We start from the raw sequence: 27,507 nt of genomic DNA, 5'->3' as shown, positions 1-27,507 counted from the left end.
GAGAGATAGATAATTCAATAAAAATGACATTTCTTCAGTACATCCAACCTACTTTACTAGTTGAAGAATGAAGCAAAAAGATAGACCTTTTAAAATGATGAAAATATCCATTGAAGTTGGATAAAACAGTCAAACATTTCATACTTCATAAGAACAATCAATAAAAGTTAATTTTAAGGCTAGTTTGTTTTATTTTCGTTGGTTTTTATTACTCATTCGTGTTACAAAAAGTTGAAACAAGACACTTAGGTGTCAAGATTCCAGGCAGTCTTGAGCTCTTCCAAGAAGTTGCTTCCGTACTCTTTCTTTCCAATGAATTGAGACAGTCTGATAATTGCATCAACAGTTGGTTCCAAAACAATTGAATCCTCTAACTCTGTGAAATCTGCAAGACCTAAAGAAATTTGAAAATATTTTTAATTCTTCTCAAAAATCTCAAAGTAAGTCCACAAACCAAATTCAATTAAAGGAGGATCAGCAAAAATATCATTAGTTCCTATTTCCCTGACTACTGTGCTTGACAAACAGCCTAGAGTGCACAACATCTGTGAAAATGCAACAAAATATAATATTAATTTTTGGCGGGGTAAAGTTTTGAGGAAAATAAATTACCTCAACAAGTTCCTGAACGTGGAAGGGTTGCATCGCAGGCAGGAATCGGTTCTGAATGGCGACAAGTGTGCATCCAGGAGTGCAGAGAAGGAAGTTCAGCACAGCGCCCAGGTACCTGTCGAGGGCCCTGCGGTTCAAACTGCCGTCAACACGGATCCACGGACGCACAGAAACAACGACAGGAACAGCCTCCTTGGATTTTCCTCCAGGAAACTTCTCAGAGTCAAGCAACCAGGGAGAAGAGAATGACGAGTGGACATAGGTGGCAGCGTTGACGCCTGTGCGCAGAATTACTCCGATTGACGAGAGCAGGGTAAGGTGATTTCTCAGTGTAATCACACCAGATCCTGTGTCAAACTGCTCCTAAAATTCAATAATTATAAAAGTTTTGGATTTTAAGAAAATAAGATTTAATTTGAAATTTGATTAAGTCATAATTTTAAAATCATAAAAATTAAGGAAATTTTGAAATTTTACAGTCAGAAGAAATTTTATGAGCAATCGATTGAAGACCAAAAAAATAAGCATACTTTAAGTTGGTGGATGCTGAGCCCAAGTTCCTTTGCATTGGAGATCAGCTGGATAATTTTGGTGGCATTCAAAATGTCTGGCTCAGCTGCGTGCAACTCATTGTATGATTGCAAAACTTCCATCAAGCTTGGACAGTGTTTAGGAATTACAGCTCCACTGCAAAAAAAAAATCAATATATCAATCTATCTTATTTTGTATAATAAATATCTGGAATCCAACTTTGTGAGTTCCTCAATCAGTTGCCGCTTGTCCTCCTCCCTGAGGGGCAATTCGCACACCTTGGTGCAGACGATGGCCGCAGGTTCGATGGTCAGTCGAGCGCGTCTGTCGCGTTTCTCGTTGACGCTGCGTGCTTCTTGAAGCTCCTCCCGTTTGGAGTAAAAAGCAAGTCGTGCCTCAACATTCTCCTTGACTACCCTTTCCTTGTTGCTCAGGTTGCGCTCGTCCACCTGTATCTGCAGAGCCTCGTCTGCATCTTCGTCCTCCTCGTCAGAGAAATCGGCCCGAGTGATTACTGTGCAGGGCACTTTCATCCTCTTGGAAGGAATCACTACATCAGCCTCTGATTCTAGGAATATAATTTTTCATTTAGAAATCAATGCATAATTTGGGAAGCAAAATGTAAATTTAAAAATAATTTTAGTATATTTAATTTATCCAATCTCACCTTGGTAGCTGTCGAGCTTTTTCTGGCACTCGGCTATAACTTTGAATGCTTTTGACAACAACTGTCTCTCAGATGGATTAATGTCAGGCTCAAACTCGACCCGAAGGTTTTGACTGGAAATGTCCACACCAGCAGACAAAATCCCTGTTGCAAGACCTTCCATAAGTACAGCGACAGATCCGCCTGACACTTTCGGCATTTTGATGGTCACTGTAGGATCAGTTTGAAATGGCTTCAGCAGAGATTGTGCCTCCTATTGATTTTTATTAATTTATTTTCAGATTTAAAAATTACTCTATATTGTAGACGAATTTTTTAAACTCTACCTGGAAGACTTCGAAAGGCACTTTGCTTTGCAACAAGTAATAGAAGCTAACGGAGAAATGATAGGGTGATGCAACAAGAGGGATGAGCAACGACCTCTGTGCCGCGGACTTGTCCTTTCTGTTCTTGATGACGACAACTCCTACTTTTCTAGCCCAATCAACAGCCCTGTGCAAACACTGGTCTGTGTACTGCTGGAAGACGTGCAGCAACTGCGATGAGTATTTTTCTCTCTCCAAATACAAGCCTATTGAACTCTGAAAGTTAAGTGTTAATTTTAAACTCTGATTTTTGCAAATTTTGAAACTTGCAAATAGTAGAGAGAGAAGAGTGCAGTGTCTGATGTCATCATCATATGAGGGTTGGGGGTACTTTTTCCTGTCCTCGACAGGATCAAGGATAGACATAACATGGTAATGGTAATGGAACTCGTCAAGCGAATCTGGCAGCAAAAGAGTGTCAAAGGTGCGGTCGACAATCGCCAGTTGTTCCTGCTTTTCCTGCAGCATCAGAACCAACGCTTCAAATTTGCTCTCCAACATTTTGTCATATTGTTCTGCCGGTAGTTTTAAAGCTCGCAACCTCTTCAACAGTTTCTATTTGGTAGAACAGAAAATTAATTATTTAAAATTTGAAATGACAAGTCAATTACTGAGAAAATTGCGTTGATGTTGGGACACTGATGTGCTGCTTCTAAGTACAAAGCAACACGTGCTCGGAAAGACTCATTTTTAGTGTACAAACTTTTCATCCGTCTCAAGCACTGAGCACCATTCTTCAAGGTCGCTCGATGAGCATGTCTTTTCAGAATGTTAACAATCACGGCTGGCTGGACAGGCAGTTTGTTATTGGCATCTTCAATAGTCAAAAATATACTGGCTGCTTTGCACAGACAGAGCAGACGGTCTTCGTCTCTTCCCCAGGAAACTCGGCTAAATTAATTGAGATTTGTTAAATCAAGAAATTTTTCAACTACAAAATATTACAATCTGAATTTGATTTGCTCTTCGACCTGAACCTTCTTCTTCTGGATGCGCTTTTTGAGAACTCTCTTTGTAATGCGCGCCTTTGCCCTCCTTGTGCTGGTGCTAGGCCGGACTTCCACCCTTTGCACGGCCTTTTTAGGTCTGGGTGGAAGTCGCTTGGGCTTTGGCTGGTTCATGACGATCAGACGGAGATCCCTCGGAATGTTTTTACCATTCCAATTCCGCCTTAAGTGGCTGAACAGCGCCGAGTCCAACCCTCCAGCACCCAACTGGTCTCCAGGCAAGTAACCAACATCAAGTTTTTCAGCCTCATTAGCCTGTCGAACCGAACAAGCCTCAACCAAAACCTTCAAAGTAACACAATTTATTATTATTTATTTATTATTTAATATTCAGATTAACATGTTTTGTGTCAATGCTTTCTAAAGTTATCTCTTGGCCAACATCATCTGCTTTCTGTCCCAGTTTGGTCGACATGCAAATAGTGTGCAGATCAGCCCAGTAGGCCTCGACGTCTGCCAAAGAGTTTAAGATGTGCAAATGTCGAGGGTATGACAAGTTAGAATCAATCTGTAGATAATGAAAATTGAATAATTATGTTATTAATTTCCGAGTATTTAATTATTACATAGTTTGGAATTAATGTCAGTCAAAAGTGTTTAAATTTCTTTAACCTGGAAATATCTTGGAGGAGTTGCAGTTGTGTCGAGTATCACACCTTTCCGATTGACATAGACAAACAGCTGATCCTTTTCCTTAAGCCTTTGAGGTCCAAACTGAACCAAGCCAACATAGCACAGCTTCTGCACAGCCTCAAAGATGGAGAAAACATACTTTCGGCTGTTGCCGAGGATGTTGGCTCGCATTTGCCCAGGGAGCTGTCCCAGCATGTAATTCCGTCGCACCGGGTCGGACAGGTATTCCGAGAGACCAGGAACAATGTACCGCAGACGCACTAATCGTGTGAACAACACCAGTGGCACTCTGCGGACAATATCGGCCAGCAAGGCCCAGCCCTTTGACCAATCTTCATGCACTGGTAGTGGTGGGACAAAGGTTCGATAGTCCAGTTTTGAAGAACGGAAAATCTGTGGGCAGTCGTCAGGAACGGAAACTCTTTGCCTGAGAAGTTGCGTTCTGGCAATGCTTTGATCCTGCAAGTTAAGTTTTGTAAAAGTTTTAGCTGGTAATAAATAATTCAATCAAATCATTCTTACAAGATTAACACTTCCACTGTAGTCCCAGACAAGGTAGAAGATGAACTGGTGCATCAGTCGAATCCGCACAAATCGAGAACAGTGACCATATGTATTATTTGTGTCAACCTCCAAATTCTCCGACAATGCATCAGGCCTTGCAAGTTGATGCAGCTGTGAAACGCTGAAGGACATGTTGTCCACTGGTTCATTTGACTCCTTTTCTTTTTCCTTCACGCTGAAACGCAACTTTGCTTGCTCAATCTCGCTTTGGATCAGAGAGTTGTCTAGAAAGAAATTTATCACAATGGCAATCAGCAGGAAATTTTTAAAATCATTTACTGCTGTCAACGTCCATATGGCAGACAAAAGTAAGGGATTTTGGTGCAGAGTCTGAATTGATGACAGCTTTGTACAAGTTAATGCACTTTGCCTTGCGCATTTTGGCGATGAGACGAAAAAGACTCTTGCGGTCAATTTTGTACTGATAGCCTTCCCTAGTCTCCTCTTCACAAATCAACTGCAAATAATTTTTAATTTAATATTTCTAATTTAAATACAGCAAACCTTTTGGAGCATGACAAAGTCGGAAATGACCTTGTGTTTAAACAGAAGGCTAAGGACGAGGTTGACTCTTTTCAGGGTTCGGTATGTGATGGCATTTTCATCTTCAGGTGTATCAATCAAGTCTCTTAATTAATAATAATAACAAAAATTGATAATTTTTAAATCTTCAATAAATTAGCTTACAGTGGATTTCTGACATCAATTTCCATCTCTGAAACCTGGACGTCGTCACCAACACTGATGTCCAAAGCGGAATCAGTTAGATCTTTGAGGACGAAATTTTGTGGTGCCCTGTTTCCACTGTACATCAAGTTATCTAAAAGCAACGCACTGCCCGTCAGAGCAATGAACTTCTCCTTTTCGAGAGCTAGTTTGTAGTCCTTGCGTTGCAGTCGAATGGCAGTGTATTTGGTGATTCTTTGCTTTCCTTGGTCCTGTAAATAACCAGTCAATATGTTTTAATAATACCCTATCAAATCTTACAATCATTTGAAGGGAGACGAAACCCTCTTTGGTGAGCTGCTTGCAAACGGCTCGGCTGTCCAACTTGCTCAGGCCAAGCATTAAACCGAGTTGCCTTTGGGTCAAGCCCTCTTCGCCTGCAATTTCCGTTGCCTGATAGGCCTGGTACAACAGGGTACGGTCCAAAGTCTGGTTAGTCTGATCTAACAAGCCTGGAATTTTGAATTTGAATTTATGTCAAAATATCTTGTGTTGATTCAGAAAATACCAGGAAATTCTTTGTCCTCGTCATCAGAATCGTCTTCACCGTCAGGTTTTACCTCTTCCAAGGTGTCTCTTTTCAGGATGATGATTCTCAAAAGTTTTTCAGATCCAGCCTTGGTCACGCAATGCTTTTCCAGTGCATTTGGATAAACTTGACGGTAGGGCACATTCTATAAAAATTGAAAATTAAATTACAAGAGTTATAGGAATAAACATATTTCAAACCGGTTTAAATTCAATGACTCCATTTGTCTGCATGACATGCGTCATCTTCTTGAAGGGCAGAGGGTCCATGCCAACAACCTCCCTGAGGTCAGTGTAGGCCATCTGACTGTTCGGTGCCAGCAGAAGTGTGTGTAGAATTTTCTCCTGTCGAACCGTCATGTTGGACTTGTAGATTGTGTGAAAGCGTGAGAGCATCAGCAGGTACGATCGGCACATGGTATTTGTGGCGCGCAGTATGTGCATCTGCTTTGTGACGATCCCTTTGAGGAGCAGTTTGTTCCGAATGTAAAACATGCTTCGCGGGTCCGCCTTGAGAAGCTCCTAAAAATAAAACACGCGATTTGAAAATGTAAAAATGCTTTCTTATAGAAAAAAAATATTAAAACCTGGAGACTGGAAGGTCCGTATGAATACATCCCAAAGTGGCGACCACGACCGATGCACTCGAGAACGCAGTATTGCTGGGTGCTGATTTCCAGCCAGACAGGGTTGGAGCCAAACAGCGCCGAATTGCGCAAGTTCTGATTTGCAACAATCACTAGTGTGTTGCCAAATCTAAGAAGAAGAAAAGGAAATTCTTCAGAGCACAAAAAAGTTAACCTCTTAATAATTATTTTAACTCTTCTATATCCGTTTTTTTAGCAAATTACAAACTTCGTAATCTTTGAAATTAATAGTTACCAGTTTATTACAAAAATTTCTAGTAATTAAAATATTCTTATACCTTTCGTTGCATTCTTCTAAACTTAAATTGATCAATTCCAAGCTGTCCAGCTCACCCCTGGTGTGGAAGGTGCTGCAAGAGCCCTTGACGCCGTCCTGCTCCACCATCGCAAAGGGATACAGAACACTCTGCCAAAATTAAAATAATCATATGTATTTTTTTTTCAAATACACATACAACAGCCAATTTAATTAAACAAACCATGTGCTGCATGATGACTTGCAGAATCTCCTCAGCCTCCTTGCCATCTTGATCTTGACATAGACCTTGATCTAGTTTGGGGAGATGCATGTTCGGTCGAGGTATGGGCAGTAGGAAAAATTGGACGACCGAAAGACGTCGAATTTGTCGCCAAAGGAACTCTTTCATTGGATCGTCTACGAGCATCGGTTTGTCCTTGCGACTCTCCAACCGAACCCATAAACCTGAAATTGCAAATGAATCGTGAAACAAAAGTCATTGAAAAAACACGCAACACAAGATTCAAGATATATTTTTAGGAATTAGGGATACTTTAAAAAAAAATTACATACTTTGCAGAGTGATCCCATCGAGGCCTTCAAGGGCGATTTCCTCCACCAAAGTAGCCATGTAATTACACGCCATTTCGGGAAGTTTTGCACTACTTGCAATAATTGCAATTTGAAAGTCTAATTAATCTTGGTCAAATCCAGAATTGAGAAGTTATTGCGACCCCAAAAACATGCCCGGCATTTTTGCATAGTTTTGCAAATTTGCATTCTTGTTTACTGGAAACGCCCACCTTTTGAAGAGGTTCACGCCCACCGCTCTGCATGCGCCAGCGCCACAGCAATTAAGGAAAAAAAGAAAGAAAAGCAAAACAACACAAATAAATCCGAGGGTAGGGGGATTAGTTAGCGTACGCCCAGTCCAGTCAGTCCCAAAAAAAGAAAGAGTACTTAAATAAAATTTAATTTTATGCTTCTTGGTCTCAAGGTTCGGACAGCCATCTTAGCATTCCTAGCCGTCCCCTCTGTCTAAATGAATCGTTCGGCATAGTTCGAAACTGAAGAAAACAAGTCAAATTTTGGTCGAAAATGGTTTGGGGATTCGTCACTTGCGGACCGAACGAGGCTCTCGTCGTCTCAGGTATGAAAAATATTTTAAAACATCAAAAGCCGGGATCAGGCGATTGATAATTGTCGGATAATTAAATTGTAGTTACATTTCCAGCAATTTATTCAAATCATCACAGCATTAAACCACAAAAATAAAAATTGTTATCAGTGCTGCTTTTAAAAATTATGAAAATTTGTCAGAAAATCAAAGTAAGAAAAACATTATTTTCTTGTGCAGGATGTGGCTACAGCAGGCCATTACTGGTTCCCGGAGGACGAGCATTTGCTTGGCCAGGAATCCAAGATATCAGAAGGTAATTTTTCTCCCAGAAACATCCATTATTTACTTATTCATTTAATTAAAAAAATTACAGGATTTCGTTGAATACCATGACCTTACAAGTGGAAAGTATCAATGTATACACAAGCCAAGGTGTGCCGATTTCAGTCACTGGAATTGCTCAGGTATGTATATTTTTCTTTCCTTTTGACCACAGCATTCATTAATTGAAAATATATTTGAAGGTCAAGATCCAGGGCCAGAATGAAGAAATGCTGGCTGCAGCTTGCGAGATGTTTTTGGGAAAGCCAACATCAGAAATCCAGCAGATTGCATTGTTGACTCTTGAGGGCCATCAAAGGGCCATCATGGGGTCGATGACTGTGGAGGAAATCTACAAGGACCGAAAGAAGTTCAGCAAACAGGTCTTCAAGGTGGCCTCGTCTGATTTGGTCAACATGGGCATTGCTGTTGTTTCGTACACACTCAAAGACGTCCGAGATGAGCAGGTAAATTATTATCATTTTTTAATGCTCAATTATGCTTCTGTAATGTTCTGCCATATTCAAACCACCTGTTATATAATCAAATAATTCCCAATGGAAGTTTTAGTCATTTTAAATCAGTTGAGCATGCTTACATCGCTTAGTTTGTCAAATTAGTCAGTTGTACAATGAAAGTTTTAATTCCATACAAAAAAAGTATTCAAAAAAAAATTAAATATAATTGTAACTAATTTGGGTGCGTCCAGGAAAGATTTGAGGGTAAATGTTAAAAATTTTTCTTGAAAACATGCCATTCCAATTTTCAAGTATGTTGTTGGGGTGGTCAAGAGGCCTCGCTCACCAAATTTTCAAGTCAAAATAAGGGGTGCTTTTCCGGGAAATCAGATTTTTCCAAAAACAAAAAATATGGAATATTTTTGCTCCTGTTGAGAAATTATTAATGATCTTTTCACTTCCAGACGTAACTTTTTACGCCCGACAACTTTTCTGTTGACAACTTTTGCGTAGGTCAAAGGTCAAGGTCACTAAATTGCAAATTTCACTTTCTGACGCAATTTTCGCAAAGAAGCACCCCTCAGAAATTTTTCGCAGTATAGGAAAAAATGTAGCCCCAAGTGTGTAGAACAACATACTTGATTTCCAGAATGGCATTATTTTTAGCTTTTTAATTAATTTTAAATGAATATTAAAAAACAGTGAAAAATCGCTTTTCCGCAATAGAAAGTAATTTTAAAACAGCGATAACTCATTTTCTGTTAGAGATACGCAAAAATGTTATAGAACAAAAAGGATTTGTTTTGACTTTTTGCATCCAGCCATGTACTGTTTATACAGGTCAGGTCACTTGGGGTCATTGACCTCGGTGACCTGTGACCTCAAAAAATAATTTGTGGGAAATGAGCTTATTAAAACCATTCCATAAAATAGTTCTTCCTAACTATGTGCCAAATATTCAGTAAACTGCTCTTAAAGGTCACAGGTCACCGAGGTCAATGACCCCAAGTGACCTGACCTGTATAAACAGTACATGGCTGGATGCAAAAAGTCAAAACAAATCCTTTTTGTTCTTTAACATTTTTGCGTATCTCTAACAGAAAATGAGTTATCGCTGTTTTAAAATTACTTTCTATTGCGGAAAAGCGATTTTTCACTGTTTTTTAATATTCATTTAAAATCAATTAAAAAACTAAAAATAATGCCATTCTGGAAATCAAGTATGTTGTTCTACACACTTGGGGCTACATTTTTTCCTATACTGCAAAAAATTTCTGAGGGGTGCTTCTTTGCGAAAATTGCGTCAGAAAGTGAAATTTGCAATTTAGTGACCTTGACCTTTGACCTACGCAAAAGTTGTCAACAGAAAAGTTGTCGGGCGTAAAAAGTTACGTCTGGAAGTGAAAAGATCATTAATAATTTCTCAACAGGAGCAAAGATATTCCATATTTTTTGTTTTTGGAAAAATCTGATTTCCCGGAAAAGCACCCCTTATTTTGACTTGAAAATTTGGTGAGCGAGGCCTCTTGACCACCCCAACAACATACTTGAAAATTGGAATGGCATGTTTTCAAGAAAAATTTTTAACATTTACCCTCAAATCTTTCCTGGACGCACCCATTTACTGTTTTCTCACAAAAGGGACCCTTTTTGTTTGTATTTATTTTAAAATATTTTTTAGTTAATTCTATAGTTTCTCGGTATTGTCAGAATTTATTTAGATAGGAACTTATTAAGAAATCCATCTCTAGGGATACCTGACAAGCCTGGGCATGGCCAGAACTGCCGAGGTGAAGCGAGACGCAAGAATTGGCGAGGCGGAAGCCCGGAAGGATGCACAGATCAAAGAGGCGATTGCAGAGGAGGAGCGCATGGCCTCTCGCTTCCTCAACGACATAGAAATTGCCAAAGCTCAGAGGGACTTTGAGCTGAAAAAGGCAACCTACGATGTTGAGGTGCATACCAAAAAGGCCGAGGCGGAACTCGCCTATGACCTTCAGGCGGCAAAAACCAAGCAAATGATCAAAGAAGAAGAAATGCAAATTAAGGTAAATTCAATTGAAAATTAACAGATTTAAGGGACAAATTGATCTAATGTTAAATGAAAGTTCAAAAAATTAAAATAATGGGATAAATAAATTAATAGACATTGAATAAAAATATCAATATTAAACTTTAATATTAATTTCCAATAAAAATATCACTAAATAACCAATCCAACTTAATTTTCCTATTTTAGGAATTTTCCTATTTTAGGAAAATTGATTCTATTCACATGTTGAAATATTTTCTTCAGGTTGTGGAGCGCACTCAGGAAATTGCAGTCCAAGACCAGGAGATGATGCGCCGCGAGCGCGAACTGGAAGCAACCATTCGCAGACCGGCCGAGGCGGAGAAGTATCGCCTGGAGAAACTTGCTGAGGCCAACCGCAACAGAGTCGTTCTGGAGGCGGAGGCTGAAGCCGAATCTGTCCGTGTTCGAGGAGAAGCTGAAGCTTTTGCTATTGAAGCCAAGGCTAGAGCTGAGGCTGAACAGATGGCTAAGAAGGCCGATGCCTGGAAGGAGTACAAGGAGGCGGCCATGATTGACATGCTCCTCGACAGCCTGCCAAAGGTGAGCTAAAAATTTCTAAACCTACTTTTTCTTGTAAATTTTAAAATTTGGATTTTTTTCATTTTGTAACAATTCAAATTGCAAAATCAAGGTATAAATGACACATTACATAAATTTGAATAGTAAATTAACTAAATAATTACACAGAATTTAATTAGTTTCATTAAATTAAATTGATTTCAAATTGTTTTCATTTGTTCTTAGTAGAAGAATTTCCTGATAATGTTTGGTGTTAATTTTCAATTCATACAAATTATAAAAAAATCTGCAATTTAAATTTTTAAATTAAAGATTCTCTTCCAGTTAAGCAATTTCATATGATAATGTAATTAAATTTAAATTTGTTACAAATGAAAAGTGTCGGGAGTTTTGTAAAACTCCAAATTATCTGCCTTATCTGCAAATTTTGTGTTATGGAAAGGAAATGTTATAAAAATGGTAAAAATGCACTTAATTTTTTCAACTTATATAGACTTAACTCAATTCAAATATTTTTTGTAGATTGTGGCCGAGGTGGCTGCTCCGCTGTCCCAGGCCAAGAAGGTGACCATGGTGTCCTCTGGCAACGGCCAGATCGGAGCCTCAAAGCTGACGGGTGAAGTGTTGGACATTGTGACTCGCATACCCGAGTTGGTCAACTGCATGACTGGCGTGGACATTCGCAAGGTACGTTTGTTGCTTGTTCGCCCTATCCTCTTAAATGAAATGAGATTCCTTCACCTTTGCTAGTCAGTTCATGGAATGTAACAAGACCTCAACCGTGGTGGCAAGAAGTGGCAGCATCCCATCGCCAAGCCCCAGATCAGCACCTACACGCTAACTCGTCCAAAGACCAAATAGGTCATCACCTGATTTTGATTTGCAGAAGAGGAAACTTATGTAATCTCTTGCCTTTATTCAAACTGATCTAATCTAGCATGATTAAATTTATAAGTTTTCCAAGAACAAGGCAATTTTAAATTAATTAATGAGCATTTTAAACTCTGACGAAAATTTTTAAATTCATTTTACCAAAAATTCAATCCACAAACTTCAAATATATATAATATTGTTGTAATCAAAAATTACATTATATATAATATGCCACTCATGATTTGCTGGCACTTCACCAAGCTGTATTGTATGCAAATAATGAGTATTAACTCCATGGATGTATTGAATGCAGGCCATGGTCAAATCGCCTTATTGTTTATAGGCATGTTGGCTTTTGGGCACCTCTCACTCAGATTTCCTAGAAATATGACCTATTTTATTATATTGTACGTGTTCGCCTGTGTTCACATAATGTGGCTATAATCAAATACATGTATCTGAAAAGTATATAATCTCATTGATAAATGATCTGCATCTGCATACCTCAAACATTATTTTAACTTTCATGAGGACACTAATAATTATAATGTTCTGCAATACAAAATAATGATAATAATAATTGTTTGTAATTGCTGGTTCGCTAAAGCAGTTAAACGCATATATTGATATGTTTCATCATGTTTGATTAAATTTGTCTATTAATTCAAGGGGTGTTGGATGAAGAATATTTTATAAAATGAATAAAGCAGTAATAAAAAAAATAATAATATATTTTTATTTTTTATGCTTAGAAGTATCATCTATCTTTTGGAGAAATTTGAGTCGCATAACATCAACAAAAAATAAAATTAAAAATAGATAAAATGTATTTTGTCAAGAACAAAAAAAACTGACTGGAGGGACTGCGGACAATTTAAAAACGAACGCCATTTACGCCATCGTCGAAAAACGGGCACCGGGCGAACTACACGAGTAAATAAGAAAGCAAGAAACTCTCGTCACGTTTTGAAGCGGATATTTGCGTCGGATTCGCATTAATTTTACTTGGTTTGTTCACATTTCGAGCGATCCCCATTGAAGTTTACATATATATAAGGGCCTGCGAATTTGCTTTTCATTAAATTTATAGCACTCAACATGTCTGTGACCGAGGTAAGTTCTTATGACAAAAATATGTAATCATAATATAGTTTGACTTAATTTGTTGAGAAAGTGTTATGAAACTTTGCATATATATTTAAAAATTTACAGTTTTATTGTAGTATATAGAACTAAAATATTAATTATTTTCAGATTCAGAGTGATCTCCTTGAGTTGAAACAGCTTCTCAACCAGGCAACAAGACCCCGAGTGCAAAACGCTCTGAACTTTGAAATACGCAAGGTGGAGGCAGAATTGCAGAAATTCGCCGACAGCCAGGCAGAATCTGACCAGAAGGCTCCGGCCAAAACTGCTGTAAGCAAACCCCCTACCAAGAACTACGAGGTCAAACTCCAAAATTATGGTTTAAAATTTCAAAATAAATTTTGATAATTACAATTAATTTGCTTTAATTCCAGCTTGGGACCAAAGTGACAATTTGGTTAAAATCTTTGTCTCTCTGAATGGAGTGGAAGCTTTGCCTGAGGAGAACATTTCAGTCACAAATGATGAAAGGTGAGATTTAAGTAATTAAAATTTGTTGTCTTGTATAATAATTTTCTTCAAGGTCAATGGAGCTTCGAGTGATTGGCTTGGAGAACAAGGACTACATGCTGAAGATTGTCAACCTGCTGAAGCCCATCGGAGAGTGCACCTGCAGGACCAAGAAGGACATGGTGGTGGTGAGCATGAAGAAAATCAATCCTGGCCAGAAGTGGTCGCACATCACCGAGACAGAGAAGAGGGCGGCGGACGCCAAAGCTCCCAAGAAACCGGAGGCGGCCGACGCGGACATGACCGATCCTTCGGGCGGCCTGATGAACCTCATGAAGCAAATGTACCAGGACGGCGATGATGAAATGAAGCGCATGATTGCTAAGGCGTGGACCGAGGGCAGGGACAAGCAGACACCCGACTTCAACATCGTCGTGGAAGCGCAGAAGTTCTCTAAGTTCCGAGCGGCAAGGGCACAGAAGTTCTGTATCTTTTGCCTGGCAGAGCGCAGAAGTTCTTTAAGTTCCACAATCAGTTTTTTTCAGGAGAAACAAAAAACCGATTTATTAAAAATGTAGAACAAAACCGAATTTGAAAGTTTTACAACAAAAAAGAGCATTAAAATCTGGTCGAGAAGATGTTTAACTCATAAAGCAGAGGGTATTTATTTTATATTTAAATCGCTTTTAATATGTGCCCTAATAATGCTTTCCACCGTAATAATTTTATTGCGAAATGTTTTTTTGAATTTTTAATAACCGATTTTCACTATATTGAGCTGATATAATTTAAATAATCAAAGTATATTGAAACATACGATTAGGTCTTGCGGAATTGCTTTAATGTGCATTTGAATTGAGACTGTCGATGTGTCGATTCCTCATAAAGAACATAGAATGTGTTTATTTTTGTTTCAATTGGATTATAAAGGCATTTAAAAAAAAAAAAAATTAGAAAATAAAAAGAGCCGAGTGTGAACCGAAAAAGTATAATTATATATTATAATCATAGCAAGCAGAGCTAAAACGTCCCACACTATGGGAAAGGTCAATAGAACAGTCTCACAACATTGCTCCGAATTGATTACTAAAACCAGAAAAAGTAAAGAGCTAAATATTTGGTATCAATGAGTAAATAAATTATAAATTTGAAATTCTTTTATAATTATATAAAATAAAATTTTAAATTTTTTTAAATAGATTATTTTTTAATTTATTTTTATGAATAATTTACTTATTTTGTCTTAAATTATATTTTATTTTTAAAAATTTTGATTAAGTTATATATGTATTTTATATTATTTATTTTTAAACGTTAAGATTACTCTCCCGTTTTCTGCAATATTTCCGTTAATTTAAATTGATTTTTCCATAGAATAAAATGCACTTAACAAAAATATTTATGGTTGCAAAAAATTTTCAATGATAATACAAAAATAATACATTATCAAAGAACACGCGCACTCATGTAATTAATTAATACTCTAAATTAACCTCAATTAATCTTGCTGACCTCGCCTGAATATTTTTGGCCTACGCCAGTCACTGCGAAATTTATGTGCAAATTATATCTTCAAAATTTATGGAAATGAAGAAAACGGGCTTTGTCCTCATTGAAAGAATTGCTTTCTATTCGGAAACAAAATAACTCTACCAGTGCGTTTGCTCACGAAATAGGGTCGCATACGTAATCGAAACTGATAGAGCCATTTTGTTACGACGAACTATTTTTTTTTGACGAGGAGACGAAGTCCGTTTTCTTCAATTCCATAATCATCTCATCGAGTGCTAATTTCTTCATTATTATTATTTTTTTTTAAGAAATGCATGAAGAATACTTTCAAAATTTTTAAATAATTCCATTTGTCATACAAAAATTTTGCGTATTTAATTTTTTACGTTCTGTTTGGAGGGCAGTTCATTGTAAACAGCACTAAACTTGGAAAAATGTGAAAATTTTAGTTTCATAATCGGTTGACGTCTGTATACTTAAAAAAGTGATTTAACTTAGTGTGACCAAATTTAGCTTAATTTTTTCCTTTTTGCCTTTTCAAAATTTAAAAATCTTGAAAATATAAAAACAAATTGACTGCCAGGCGTGACTTAATTGTAAGCCGCCGCGCTCCGCGGCCCGCTCCGCTGAGAACAAATTTTCCAGGCAGGCCAAAGTCAACTGCTACCTAATAATGAGGTCTATAAACAAAGCTTTTTCTATTAAAAAATGATTTATCTCGATTTTTTCCTTTAACAAATAATCATTTTTTCATCAGACTGCGTGCATCAGTAAGCCAAAGTAATGCACAATGCAGCTTTCGTGTATCGTAAAAACCTTTCCTTTTTAAGTTGCTGATAAACGCAATATCTCCAGTAAAAAGTCTTAAAAAATCATAGATTTATGTCAAAATGTACTTCCCCTGTTCATTTCGAAAAATTTCCACGATCTAATATACATAATTTTTATCCTCCGCGCCGTACGCGCGCGACGCGAACACAAGAACTCTTTGGCAAGTCCACTCGAGTGAAATTAGCCATCCGCGCCCCGCTTGCTGCCAACTTCTGGTCTATTTATTTCCACTTATTGCTAAAAGAGGGCTTCCAGGCCTCACAAGTGGATGAAATTTTCACCAGACACGAGTCACGTGACATAGTTAACAAATCATGAAGAAAATCGGTTTGGCAAAATTGGAAGTTAGAGAATTTCCGGCTGCCGATTTTCTCGTTGCCAGAACTTCTGCGCCCTTGCCGCTCGGAACTTAGAGAACTTCTGCGCTTCCACGACGACATGTAACATGTGCATTGCAAAATGATTCATAATTGGAAATTTTCTGCTTCCAAAGGAGACTACTTTGAACATTTCTTTTGCATTTAACTATGGAAATCCATTAGATTGTTTGAAGTCATTGAATTCAATAAAATGTAATGGTACATTTATACAATTATGTGGATTTATTCTTTTTTATAATAATAATCATAATAATGCAAGTATTTTTTAGACCAAAATTATGTCTGGGCCTTTTTCCTGGCTTTCTACTTGTTTATTTTATGATACTGATAAAAAAAAATACAAAAGCTTTAAGGAAATTTTTCCCAGAAATTTAGATATTATAAGTTTCTCACAAGTATTAAGAAAACATTTTCAGCATTTCCGAATGATTTTAGTCCTGTTGAATAATCTACTACTTAATGACGATACTTCTGCCAAAATCTTACTTGGTTTTTTTTTATTTGACTCATAAAAGAAATAGTAATCAGAACAGCATGGAAATTTGAATTTTTTTATTTAGAAGCAACGGGAAATAACAAGAAATTCAAATACTCGAGCTTGCGCCTGCATTCTCCACAGATTCTTTCTCCTTGGCCTGCTTTTTGTGTTTTTCCAAAAACTGTGCGTAGGGAGGCTTTATTGGGCACTGCACTGGCTCGTGGTACTTGTACTCTCGACCTTCCAGCTAAAAAACGAAAAACTTGAGCAAAAGTCGCAACAGTTGTGCACATTTATATTTACATCTAGAGGGTAGCATGTGTCACTGTCAAAAGCGCTCAGGTCTCCGCAAGCAATGAATTTCGGCAGCTGCATCATTTCTCCCTCCCCAGGCTCCAGCTTTAGTGGCCGCAGCTTTTCGCAAACCACAAACGCCTCTGAAAATTCATTAAATTGAAATCAGAAGTTGTTAATTATAAACAAAAAATATATATATATATATATATCAAACCTATGCTTGAGACTCGGGAACTGCGGGGTTTAGCAACCATCACACTGTAAAAGACACTCTGCAGTTGCGAGTAAAGGAAACTGATGTCTTTGCCACGAAAGATTTTGGCCACAAATTTTCCCTCTGGAGCCAAAATCTGCACCGTTATGTTCAGGGCGGCCAATAGCAGCTGGGACTGGATGAACTCATCTATGTCATGCAGACCGGTCACTACGAAAAAAGCAACAAAATTATTTTAAAATAATGCAGGTGAATGCAAACAGATCTTCTATAGTATTGGGTTGAATTTTCTTTAATAAAATTATAAAAAATCTTAAAACAAAAATTAAAAAGTGACCGAATTCCTCAGTAAATTGAGATCTAATTGGAAGTTTAAATTTCAAACTAAAAAAAAAATATAAATCAGCAAGATGTGAGATAATTTATACATAGAAGGACGTGCATAAATTCCTTCTATTTTGATGATTTTTATTAATTATTTCAAAATTCAAATCTTAAAGAAAAATCCAAGTACCGTCTGGTGCTCCATCACAGACAACCAGGTCGGCCTTGAGCCCTTGGAAGTGGCTGAAAATCTGCTCGACCGTGGACATTTTGGTGATGTCCCCTTGGATCTGGATGACTCCTGGCACCGGAGCCATCGCTTGCAGGTCGACGGCCACAATTTTCTCGTCTCCCGTTTTATTCGGATTTTCCTTTCTATAAAATCAATTTTAGCCCAGTTAAAATTTGCAATATGACGTACATCATTTTCTTGGAGAGCACTTGGCTCCAGCTGCCTGGTGCGGCGCACAGGTCAACGGCGCGGGTCACGTTGTCCAGCAGACGGAACTCCTGGTCGATCTGCAAAAGTTTAAAGGCGCTCCGAGCTCGCCAGCCCTCCTCCTTAGCGAGCCGGTAGTAAACGTCCCTCTTGTCCTTCGAGGAACGACCCATTTTGTCTGCACGGATCAAATCAAAACTAGCTACATTTCATATAAATTAAAATATTTATATACTTTTTTATTTCTCTCCGTGAGAAAAATTATTCCTTACTCAAAAATCCAAGAATGGAAGTGGAAAAATAAATTATAGAAATATAGAACACAGTTTATGAAGGCCTCAAATTAATTTTACTTAAATTATTATTCCACTTAATGGTGAAATTATCAAAAGTGCTCAAAAAATGTTGTCCTTTTCTGTCAGGCACCTCTGGGCACCTCTTCTGTGTTTATTTTTGTTTACAAAGACAAAATTGTGATGGGCGCGTGCGCTCGCCGCGGAGAGGGAAGGGTTGACGCGCGGGAAAAGAAGTGCAGGATAGAAGATGATTGTAATTTGACTGGCCACCGTTAGGTGGTGTTTTGTAGTTTATATAGTTGTAATTGTACGCAAAAGCGTTTAATAAAAGCATTATTATTATTGCAATATTTCGTGGTGCAAATGGTGCAATGAAATCAAAATGCATTTTATATAGCCTGGTCTGGAGTGAACTATCTGGAATTATCCTTAACATTACTCATGAGGGATTTTTCTGAAATTAGCCTTAAATATAACAGTTCTATCAAAGACACCAATGTGATAATTTTTTATTTAACTTTTGCGATTTGGCAATTTATTTTTCTGAGGGAATGTTTATTTAAAATGTTTGAATATTTATCTCATTTATATTAATTGCAAAATCCATCAATCAACTCTGAGAAATTTAAAGTTTTGAGAAGTAACAATCAATTACAGTATTACGGCGAATAAATTTCTTCAAACAAATAATAACAATAAAATAACAGTAAATTTTACAGGAAATAAATTATAAATAATATGAATCACAATTAATGGACAATGTTTATTGCGCGAAAAAGGATTAATATAATATATCTGAGACCGTCAGATGTAAATTGGATACTTGGATTTTAATTTATTTATTTGTTTCTGTGTAATATAAATATTAATATCATTATGGCATCAATATTTTGTAATTTAAGTTGGAAAATAAAGCAAGCAAATGATGCGAATTTTAAATCGCTCGCTGAATTGTAGGTGTCAGCAGCGACCACGCTGCAAACTTGTGCGAGTGGACCATTAAGAATGGTAAAAAATCAGCGTGGGGTTCCATAAAAAAGCCTCGCCCATGCAGCATGCTCGCAGATCAGGAGATGCTATTTTAGTGTTGTATAAGACGCCGCTGAAGAGGACTTTGAAGAGGCGGACCATTCAGAGTACGTGCGACTAGCTCATTTTCTGCATCAAATTTAGGGAAAAACTTCATATCAAATTAAAAAGTTTTCAACTTGGAAAAGGACAAAATCACCTCCCCTCTAATTATGAACCATAAAAAGATCCGCGCTTAAGGGAGTACCTAAGCACAAGAACATTTCAAGTCTCTTGCACTCCCTTAATTAAGCGCGGACCTTTTTATGGCTCATAATTTTTTTTTTTAATTTTTATAAATCATCATAACGTTGCTTATTTTTGCAAAATATTAATTTTTATTGTTATTTTTATTAGGTTTTTGCTTTCCTGTCCTCTTATTATTTGCGCTTTAATTCTCAATTTTAATGACATCTAAACTGCAAAAAAACAAAAAATGAAATTTATTAAATAAGACGAGAATGCGTGTGGTGGAAAATATACTACCATTTGCATAAATTTGCAGTAAAAATATAATGCAGCTGATTATGAGTCAGGGATTTCGCTTTAATAATTTTATTCTTTAAAAAAAATGTGATACATTCCCTGAAAACAATATTTATACTTTTATTATAATAAAAATTCGTCCAGACGGAACGCAATTTTTTTCCTTATATTTTGCCCACTGCCGGCCGCGGCGCGCGGCTTGCACTCTGTTTTTTCGCCTCCTGATAGACAGCAGCAGGCGCTCATCAAGGTCAAGGTCACATGCAGTCACGTGGTCCGCGGTCCGTGGAGCCGAGTTAATTTCTGCTTGCTTTTCGATTCCCTCCTCGATATTCAAGTACATATAAGAGAAGCGGGAAATTTCTGCAGAAAAAACATTACCTGAAATCTAAAATGACGCTAAATTTTTGTTTAAATCTAATTCAAGATTGAACCTTTTGCTAAGCACCATATTTTACTACATAATAAATATAATGTATTTGACCTCCATTAAAACTTATTAATCTAGATTATAATCTCTGATAGACAAAGATTTTTTTTATTGATGTTCTCCCGCTCTGAATAAAAAAAATTTTAAATTATTGGCCTAATATTTAATATTAGTCCAATAATTCATTACACAACGCCTCACTTTGTGAATTGTGAAACTTAGCTGGCCATACTTTATTGATGATTGAGAGATTATTTTTTTTCTCAATATATTGTACAAAATGAAATCTCTATATTTTGCAAAGCAAATTCAAAGAAAAAAAAAATTTTTAAACAGCACATTTAAAAACAAAATACCTCCTAATTGAATTTTGCAGGAGCGCAAGATGAGATTATACTACTATGGGTATCTTCTAAGCATCCTTTTGGGATCCAATTTTGGCGAAACCATCAAAGGAAAAATAGGAGAGGTTTACATCCGAAAAATCGACTACAGCAATTCGTTTACAATAGAATTTTCAAAAGAGCAGGTACATTTTGATTTAATATTATTATGATTAATCAAAATAATTTTTGTCTACCACTGTCTAAATTCAATTTTTATTTGAAAAAGTTAAGTCCTCATCAACCAGCTCGAGTCCACGCTCACAAGATCTACACATCAGACGATGCTGATAATGAGGACCCTGTGTTTGTGGTGATTAGGCAAGAGCGGGACGTCGTCTCGTGGGAATTACCATATTTAAGTGAAAAGTAAATTGATTGGTTTTATATACTCAGAAAATTTATGCATTTTAATTAATGTCAGTGGGCAGTTATACAACTTTGCGTCTCGCTCGACCTGTCCATATGAAAACGACTCTTTGGTGGTGATTGTGTCAACGCCGAGTGTTCAAGGAGTCAAAATCGAAGTGCATGTTGGTCAGCAGACGTTTTACAAGGTGCCACTAAATTCAGCTATTCGAACGCACGCGGCCCCCACGGCACCTCGCTACTTCCGATTTGATTTTCCACAAGGTGTGGACAATGTCCTGCTGGAAGTCACAAGCCCAAACGACACCTGTGCCTCGTTGAGTCTCTTCAAATCGGTCAGTCTTACGTAATTGTAAATAAAATTTTATTTAACATTTCCTTACATCTTTAAGATATTGAATGAATCCCAAATTACACATAAAATATATTGACCAATTTACAATTTTTTTTTTGTGTAATTTCTAAAAACTTTTGAGCTTCATCCGTCTCTCTAATGATAAAAAACATTAAATTAAAAATTGCAATTTAAATTTAAAAAGTTAGATTATTTTTTGTTACAATTTTTTAAGAAATTATTATATAGCAATTTTACATTCTGATTTCATCCAAAAGCAGGAAGGAGTTCATTATCTCGACATAAAAATATGAAATAAAAGCGATTAAAATATATACTTCGTATGTTCTTCTACAATATAAAATGCCTTTGACTGTGTCACTTTTCACGGAATCACAATAAAAAAAAATCTGAATTTCCAGTGCTCAATTCATCAGCTAGTGGAATTCTCAACACATAGAGACAGCTACAGACAAACAATAACTAGAAATGGAGGAATGATGATCAATGTATGATAAGCTAATTTTTTGGATAAAATTTACTCTCATGAAAATAAAATTTTGCAGCGAAAAATGTTTGTGAAAGGCTATTTCTATATTGGGTTTGTCGTTTTCTCCGACGATCAGCAATGCTTGGATGATTTTATACAGGTAAAAAAAGTTACCTTAAATATTTTTTGATATTGTAAATTCATAAGTTAAAATTTAAAATAAAGCCCGACTTGAATGGGTCCATCATACTAGATTCTGTGCGCGTGAAAAATCTGACGCTGAGCTTCAGAGACATTTCGCACGTTAGATCTTCTGTCATTGTGATGGCCACTTGTGGATTCTTTTTGATACTGGCTTTACTTGGCACCATTGCTTGGGCCATCTACAGTCGCTGCTGGTGAGTTTTTTTGTATTGCATGCATATGAATCTTAATTAAAAGTACATAAAGGTGAATTTGAAAATAAACACTTCATATTTGCAAATTCTAGCAAAGAAAAGGAATTACACGTCAATGAAGAAAATAATACTGATGACCTTTTGCAACCTAAAGAAGAGGAATTGAATGGGTATACAGGAAGTGTTTATATATACGTTGCGCATTTTGCCCGAAGGCGTACTAATACGCAACCTCGCAAAAGATTAAATTGAATTTTGTTATTAATATGTTTTTAAGCTTTAAAAATTTCTTTATACCCGCGAGATTTGTATGCATGCAAAATTGCAGTTCGATTTCATAGTTTGAAAACGAAAAAAAATCGGCCCAATATTAAAATTTTTTGTCTTGTGCGGGTTGAATATATTTCGCATAATGGGCAATTGTACCGCACAGCGTACAAATAGTTTAAAAAAGTGGTTTGACGAGTCAAAAAATTCAAAACATATCCCGATAAATCACCTCGTGTGACTTTACAGTTGAAGAAAGTCTTGTCAAACTCTAAATTTCTGAATTTCTGTTTGATCAATAATATTAATTTTATATAGCAATGTTAAAACGCGGCGCGATTTATGTGCAATGTGATTCGGTGTTTTACAACATTGCAGTCTAACGCGTTTTTTAACCCATCTAAATGTGTTTGGCTGAATATTCCATTTTGGTGAATAAAATACAAAACTGACAAAATTAATAAAAATAATTATTTGGTTACAGAGACGCAGGTGACTCAACAGCAACAGCAGGACCATCAAATATTCAAAACGAGACTGTAATATCCCCTGGGTAAGAAGAAATTATTACAATCAAACGACAGAATTATTGGACAAAGCCATTTCTGTATTTTTTTAAATTAATTTAATATTTATAGGAAACATATTCTAGACCATTCGCTTCCAATTGGTCAGAAAAGCGTGATGCAAAAATTGAGCGACAAAATTAAGTAGGCTTGAATTTTCCTTGCCATCATAATAAAGTTAGATGTATTTTAAAGAAACGGGGAAAAATTGTACCTATCCGACTTGATGTGGTACGACTCAAAAGAACTGACCGATCCAAAAAGCTTCTACTCGTGGATTTTGGTCGCCATCATCATTTACAATGGCATACCCGTCATTTATATGGTCATTGTTTATCAGCTGAACATTCACAAAACCGGCGATATGGTAAAATATTATAATTAAAGCGTGGTAAAGAAATTAACGCTGATACATGTTTGAAGGATTGGTGTTATTACAATTTCTACTGCTCGCACCCTCTGATGTTTCTCTCGGACTTCAACCACGTTGCCTCAAATATTGGCTACGGATTCCTGGGACTGATTTTCATATTTATTGTAAAACAACGACACAACAACTTTCTCAGTGGGCCTTTGAGATATCATTACCTTGGCGTGCCGCAACAATTTGACCTTTTCTACACCATGGGTTGGGCGCTCTTTGCTGAATGCATCTGCAGCTCCTGCTACCACGTCTGCCCCAACAGGTTCAACTTCCAAATAGGTATTAATAACTTTAATTTCATTGCTTTGGAATCTAACAGATCTAGCGAAAAACTAAATTTAAACTTGTTGTTAATTAATAAAAAAACACTTTTGCAGACACGTGCTTCATGTACGTAATAGCAGTGATGTGTGGAATTAAATTATATCAAAAACGCCACCCTTGCGGTGCAATGGATGCCAAAAATGCCTTTTTCTTCCTGGCCATCCTGAATGTTATTAGTTGGCTCGGAGAGTTACTTGGAAATTACTTAATAACGTGGATTGTCTTCAGTCTTTTGTACTTGTGCGTCAACATCTTCTGCTGCGTCCACGTGTACTACAGTGGTTGCTGGAAGTTCCGAAAACCAACGAAGACGTTGTTCCGAGAAATCAGCGCCAACAACTGGTGCATCAAATACAAGGACAGATTCACCTATACAACTATTAGTAAGAATTCTCTGCATCTGCTACTTTATTTTGAAGAAATTGAAAATAAGTTAAAAAATTCAAAATATCTAATTGTAAATTTAGACATAAATTCTATCAGAATTTCATTCAATATGCTAGTATTTTGATTATTTTTATTTTAAGCTTATTTATTGTATTTTTAGTATTTGGGCTGAACTTCATCCTACTTGTGTTTGGGCTGGTGGTGCGGCCTGATGATTTTGCTTCGCACCTTCTCGCCATCCTGATTGCAAACCTTTTTGTTTGCACCGTTGTGTATTTAGTGGTCAAGAGCACTGTCGAAGGCAATCGCCAGTGCTGCTGCTGCAATTGCCTTTTCTGCTGCCGTTTGAAGCCAGTGATTTTATTAGTCATCAGCGTCTGCTTTTGGGTCCCCGCAGTTTATTTTTTCGGACTGAACAGCAGCGCATGGGAGGAAACGCCAGCCGTGTCTCGCACCTTCAACAAGCACTGCAAACTTCTTGACTTTTTTGACTACCACGATTTATGGCACCTACTCTCCTCCTTTGGTCTTTTCTTTTACTTTTGGGTAAGTAAATCATTGTCTCGAGTGGTCTCTGGGGTTAACTGACACCACTTATTTTACAGTTTCTTCTGATCATTGACGACGACCTCAAGGAAACACTAAGATCGAAAATTCAAGTCATTTTATAATTAAATTAATCGCAGTTTATTTCAATCAAAACTTATCGATGAATAATAACAGAAGATAATTCTAAAGAAAATTATGCGTAATAAAAGTTGCAAAAAAGTCTGCTGGTGACCAGCACTGATTGTGAGACAATTGTGCTAAAACTAAGGAAAAAATTAAATTTTCGGACTTTTGTAGTTATAATATTAATTAATAGTCATGGACTTGGTTTTGATAGCAAGGAACATACCCTTAAAAACTGTTCTCAACTTTATTTTACACTAAAAAAAAATTTAAAAGATGATCGTATTAGGAATTTGCAGCGTTAGAATAGGATTAATATATTAGCAAATTTAAAGCGATTTAATAGTTAATTAGTTAGTTTATAGTATGTATACTTCACATTCTGTTAATAATGATTCAAAATTAAATGAGAATTACTTTAAGTGTGATAAATTTGGTTAGAAATTAGTCAGTGATAATGTGGGCCTCTAATATGACTTTAAATGAACAAGCTTCCGTTTCATTCTTGTCATTATAATGATAATGCCATATGAGAATTCACCTTGGGACTTGCAGGAAATGAAGGTGATAATATGATTAATTCGCCTCATTCACCTGTCAAAATTCAGTACCTATCACTCAATTACCTATTGTACCTGATAAAGGTACAATCCAGTGCGTGAATGCCAACAATGAAGTTTAAACTTTCCTTCTGCCTGCTGGTGTTCGCCTTTTTTATTTACGTGAGCCGCTTTTTTTTAAATATTAATGATTTTAACTATTTTAAGGCATCTATAAAGGCGTCAAATGCAAAAAACGTGAAGATTATTGTAAGGAAAAATGTTATAAGACCTTTGGGTGTGTGTTAATTTGTGGATTAATGTTGGAAAATAAAAATTGTTTAAATTTTGAAGCGATCAAACAAGATTCAGCGCAGAACCGTTTTTGGATAACCGTCCAGAAACAGAGAAAATTGATTGCACATTGCTGCGGCACTACGGGATCGTGCTTTTCAATTAATTCAACCAGATCTACTCCGCCTCCAGTAAGTTGTTAAAACGGCCACGAGACCCACGAAATTAATTTTGTTTATAGCAGTAGACACATTTTTAGATTTGAAGAATTACTTGAAAATGGACGCATTTTTATAATAAATTCCGATCGCATTTATCAATTTGATCTCATTTAACCTGCTAGAAAATATTAATTTATAAATATGTATTCTCAATTAATTTTTTTATAATATTGGTTAATAATTGTTCAATATATTTTGTTTTCTAATATTCTCATAACAGATTGGTAACAAAATCTAGCCTGTAATTAAAAAAAGTCAACATTTTCAGGATGAAGAAACAACTTATTACAAATTGTTGCAAACCACCACCTCGCAAAATCTGGTGTCCGAAACCAAGGAAATTATAGATAACGTGGCATTACTATCCACAGACAATACAATAACATTTCCATCGGAAGATACATCATTGGAAACACCCGCAGGAAAAAGTACGCTGGATTTTAAAACATCCAGCAGCATAGAAATAACAGTGCATTCCACGCTATTAAACAAAATGTCGACAATTCCGGCTACAGAAAAAACTACAAGGGAAAAAGTTTCCCCATCTTTGACAATTGAAGATACTTCTACATCAACTACAGCATCGTCAACTCCCACAATATTAGATTTAACTCCAGCAACATCCAATTTAGGAGAAACTTTGACCATCAAAAATGAGACTACGGGTACTATAACGTCCAATTCTTTTACACAACTTCCTGAAGTATTGACAACTTCGGCATTGTTATCTACCAATTCCCTTCAAAGCTCAGCAAACACTTCAAACGCTAGTATATCAAAATATGCTGCCGTTTTTACGTCAACAGCAGCACCAATCGTAACAACTGCAGCTATTAGTGTCACTGATAGCGCAACTAATGTAAGTTTCAATAATTATGTTGAATTTATTAAAATTGATTTGGCATTATTTATTTTAGCTTGACTCACTCTTAGCAAGGGTAACCAAATTAAATTAAATTTGGACCATAATTTCGTTTCATGGTCCAGACAAATAGTTTAAAAGGATTGTGAAAAATTCTCAAAATTGCATTATTTTACAGGGGCGTTCAAAGTTGCTGATTTTGAAGAAATAATTTTTTTTTAGGGTCAGGCCAAGACAAAGTCTTGTCGGCCTGTGCCCTTTATTGGTGGTACAGAAGGCACCACCCAATTAATTTTATATTTTTATTTTTGGCCGGGTTCAACTGGGTTCAAAATCGAAAATATCTCAGTTCCTGTTTGAGATAACGCAAATGTTTACAATATCAAAATTTTAGGGAATTAGACGTCCTACAACTCTGCTGTGGTAACCAAAAGGTCCTAGGTCAAAGTTCGAGGTCACTTTTCCTGACCTTGGGTTTTTGGGTCAATATCAAAGTACGACGGAAAGTACTAAGTATTAAGTTAATTTAGTTACCAACAACAAATTGAGAAAGGGCGGGACCTTTTTTTCGTTTTTGAGATAATCAGGGTTGAAGGGTAAAAAACGTGGTTTTCTAAGCCTTAATTTTTAAACCAAAAACAACTTTGAACGGCCATAACGTTTCTGCTGCGGGGTAAGAGATAGGACAAAATGTGTAACGATAAAAATTGTTTCCCTTTGACTTGTTCTTTCCGATCATGCA

At 36.6% G+C, this 27,507-nt stretch overlaps 5 protein-coding genes across 9 annotated transcripts; 3 read left to right on the top strand and 2 right to left on the bottom strand.

Moving 5' to 3' along the window:
• Positions 1-183: 183 nt before the first annotated feature.
• Positions 184-7,321, bottom strand: LOC132201273 (general transcription factor 3C polypeptide 1). The gene is made up of 23 exons (XM_059627301.1): positions 7,093-7,321; positions 6,761-6,984; positions 6,560-6,687; positions 6,222-6,390; positions 5,836-6,156; positions 5,615-5,780; positions 5,368-5,558; positions 5,068-5,318; positions 4,885-5,008; positions 4,660-4,837; positions 4,339-4,604; positions 3,796-4,275; positions 3,524-3,691; positions 3,122-3,468; positions 2,788-3,067; positions 2,447-2,731; positions 2,138-2,392; positions 1,812-2,064; positions 1,364-1,712; positions 1,143-1,299; positions 613-975; positions 455-545; positions 184-394 (listed from the first exon to the last, which is right to left on the bottom strand). The coding sequence occupies exons 1-23, from the start codon at positions 7,163-7,165 to the stop codon at positions 246-248; spliced, it is 5,268 nt and encodes a 1,755-aa protein (XP_059483284.1). The 5' UTR covers positions 7,166-7,321; the 3' UTR covers positions 184-245.
• A 6-nt stretch (positions 7,322-7,327) lies between these two features.
• On the top strand, positions 7,328-12,603 carry LOC132201276 (flotillin-1-like). 2 transcript variants are annotated; one of them, XM_059627304.1, is made up of 9 exons: positions 7,328-7,453; positions 7,517-7,669; positions 7,877-7,952; positions 8,013-8,103; positions 8,164-8,427; positions 10,170-10,466; positions 10,715-11,032; positions 11,534-11,698; positions 11,766-12,603. In XM_059627304.1, exons 2-9 carry the CDS (start codon positions 7,618-7,620, stop codon positions 11,850-11,852), a joined length of 1,350 nt encoding a protein of 449 aa, XP_059483287.1. In that variant the 5' UTR covers positions 7,328-7,453; positions 7,517-7,617; the 3' UTR covers positions 11,853-12,603. The 2 variants fall into 2 exon arrangements, with proteins under 2 accessions (XP_059483287.1, XP_059483288.1); XM_059627305.1 differs by having other exon boundaries at positions 7,329-7,453; positions 11,762-12,603.
• A 204-nt stretch (positions 12,604-12,807) lies between these two features.
• LOC132200748 (calcyclin-binding protein) lies at positions 12,808-16,409 on the top strand. The gene is made up of 4 exons (XM_059626432.1): positions 12,808-12,997; positions 13,139-13,349; positions 13,405-13,501; positions 13,554-16,409. Exons 1-4 carry the CDS (start codon positions 12,983-12,985, stop codon positions 14,056-14,058), a joined length of 828 nt encoding a protein of 275 aa, XP_059482415.1. The 5' UTR covers positions 12,808-12,982; the 3' UTR covers positions 14,059-16,409.
• A 310-nt stretch (positions 16,410-16,719) lies between these two features.
• LOC132199391 (putative tRNA (cytidine(32)/guanosine(34)-2'-O)-methyltransferase) lies at positions 16,720-18,411 on the bottom strand. The gene is made up of 6 exons (XM_059624052.1): positions 18,191-18,411; positions 17,938-18,133; positions 17,707-17,891; positions 17,193-17,402; positions 16,985-17,118; positions 16,720-16,928 (listed from the first exon to the last, which is right to left on the bottom strand). The coding sequence occupies exons 2-6, from the start codon at positions 18,126-18,128 to the stop codon at positions 16,788-16,790; spliced, it is 861 nt and encodes a 286-aa protein (XP_059480035.1). The 5' UTR covers positions 18,129-18,133; positions 18,191-18,411; the 3' UTR covers positions 16,720-16,787.
• Positions 18,412-19,254: 843 nt separating this feature from the next.
• On the top strand, positions 19,255-26,601 carry LOC132199840 (SID1 transmembrane family member 1-like). Of its 4 annotated transcripts, none has more exons than XR_009442138.1 (16): positions 19,255-19,387; positions 20,612-20,764; positions 20,848-20,987; positions 21,043-21,322; positions 21,744-21,830; positions 21,888-21,971; positions 22,037-22,209; positions 22,302-22,379; positions 22,961-23,029; positions 23,115-23,186; positions 23,238-23,409; positions 23,466-23,745; positions 23,844-24,173; positions 24,338-24,723; positions 24,783-25,873; positions 26,172-26,601. XR_009442138.1 is itself a non-coding variant. In XM_059624882.1 (15 exons), exons 2-15 carry the CDS (start codon positions 20,621-20,623, stop codon positions 24,846-24,848), a joined length of 2,361 nt encoding a protein of 786 aa, XP_059480865.1. In that variant the 5' UTR covers positions 19,255-19,387; positions 20,612-20,620; the 3' UTR covers positions 24,849-25,992. The 4 variants fall into 4 exon arrangements, 2 of the variants coding, with proteins under 2 accessions (XP_059480865.1, XP_059480866.1); XR_009442139.1 differs by lacking the exon at positions 26,172-26,601 and having other exon boundaries at positions 24,783-25,686; positions 25,743-25,992; XM_059624882.1 differs by lacking the exon at positions 26,172-26,601 and having other exon boundaries at positions 24,783-25,992.
• The last annotated feature ends 906 nt before the right edge of the window (positions 26,602-27,507 follow it).

The sequence above is a fragment of the Neocloeon triangulifer genome, unplaced genomic scaffold (genome assembly GCF_031216515.1).
Source record: "Neocloeon triangulifer isolate White Clay Creek 2 clone unplaced genomic scaffold, ASM3121651v1 ptg000014l, whole genome shotgun sequence".
Lineage (NCBI taxonomy): Eukaryota > Metazoa > Arthropoda > Insecta > Ephemeroptera > Baetidae > Neocloeon > Neocloeon triangulifer.
This window is presented reverse-complemented; position numbering and strand designations above follow the sequence as displayed.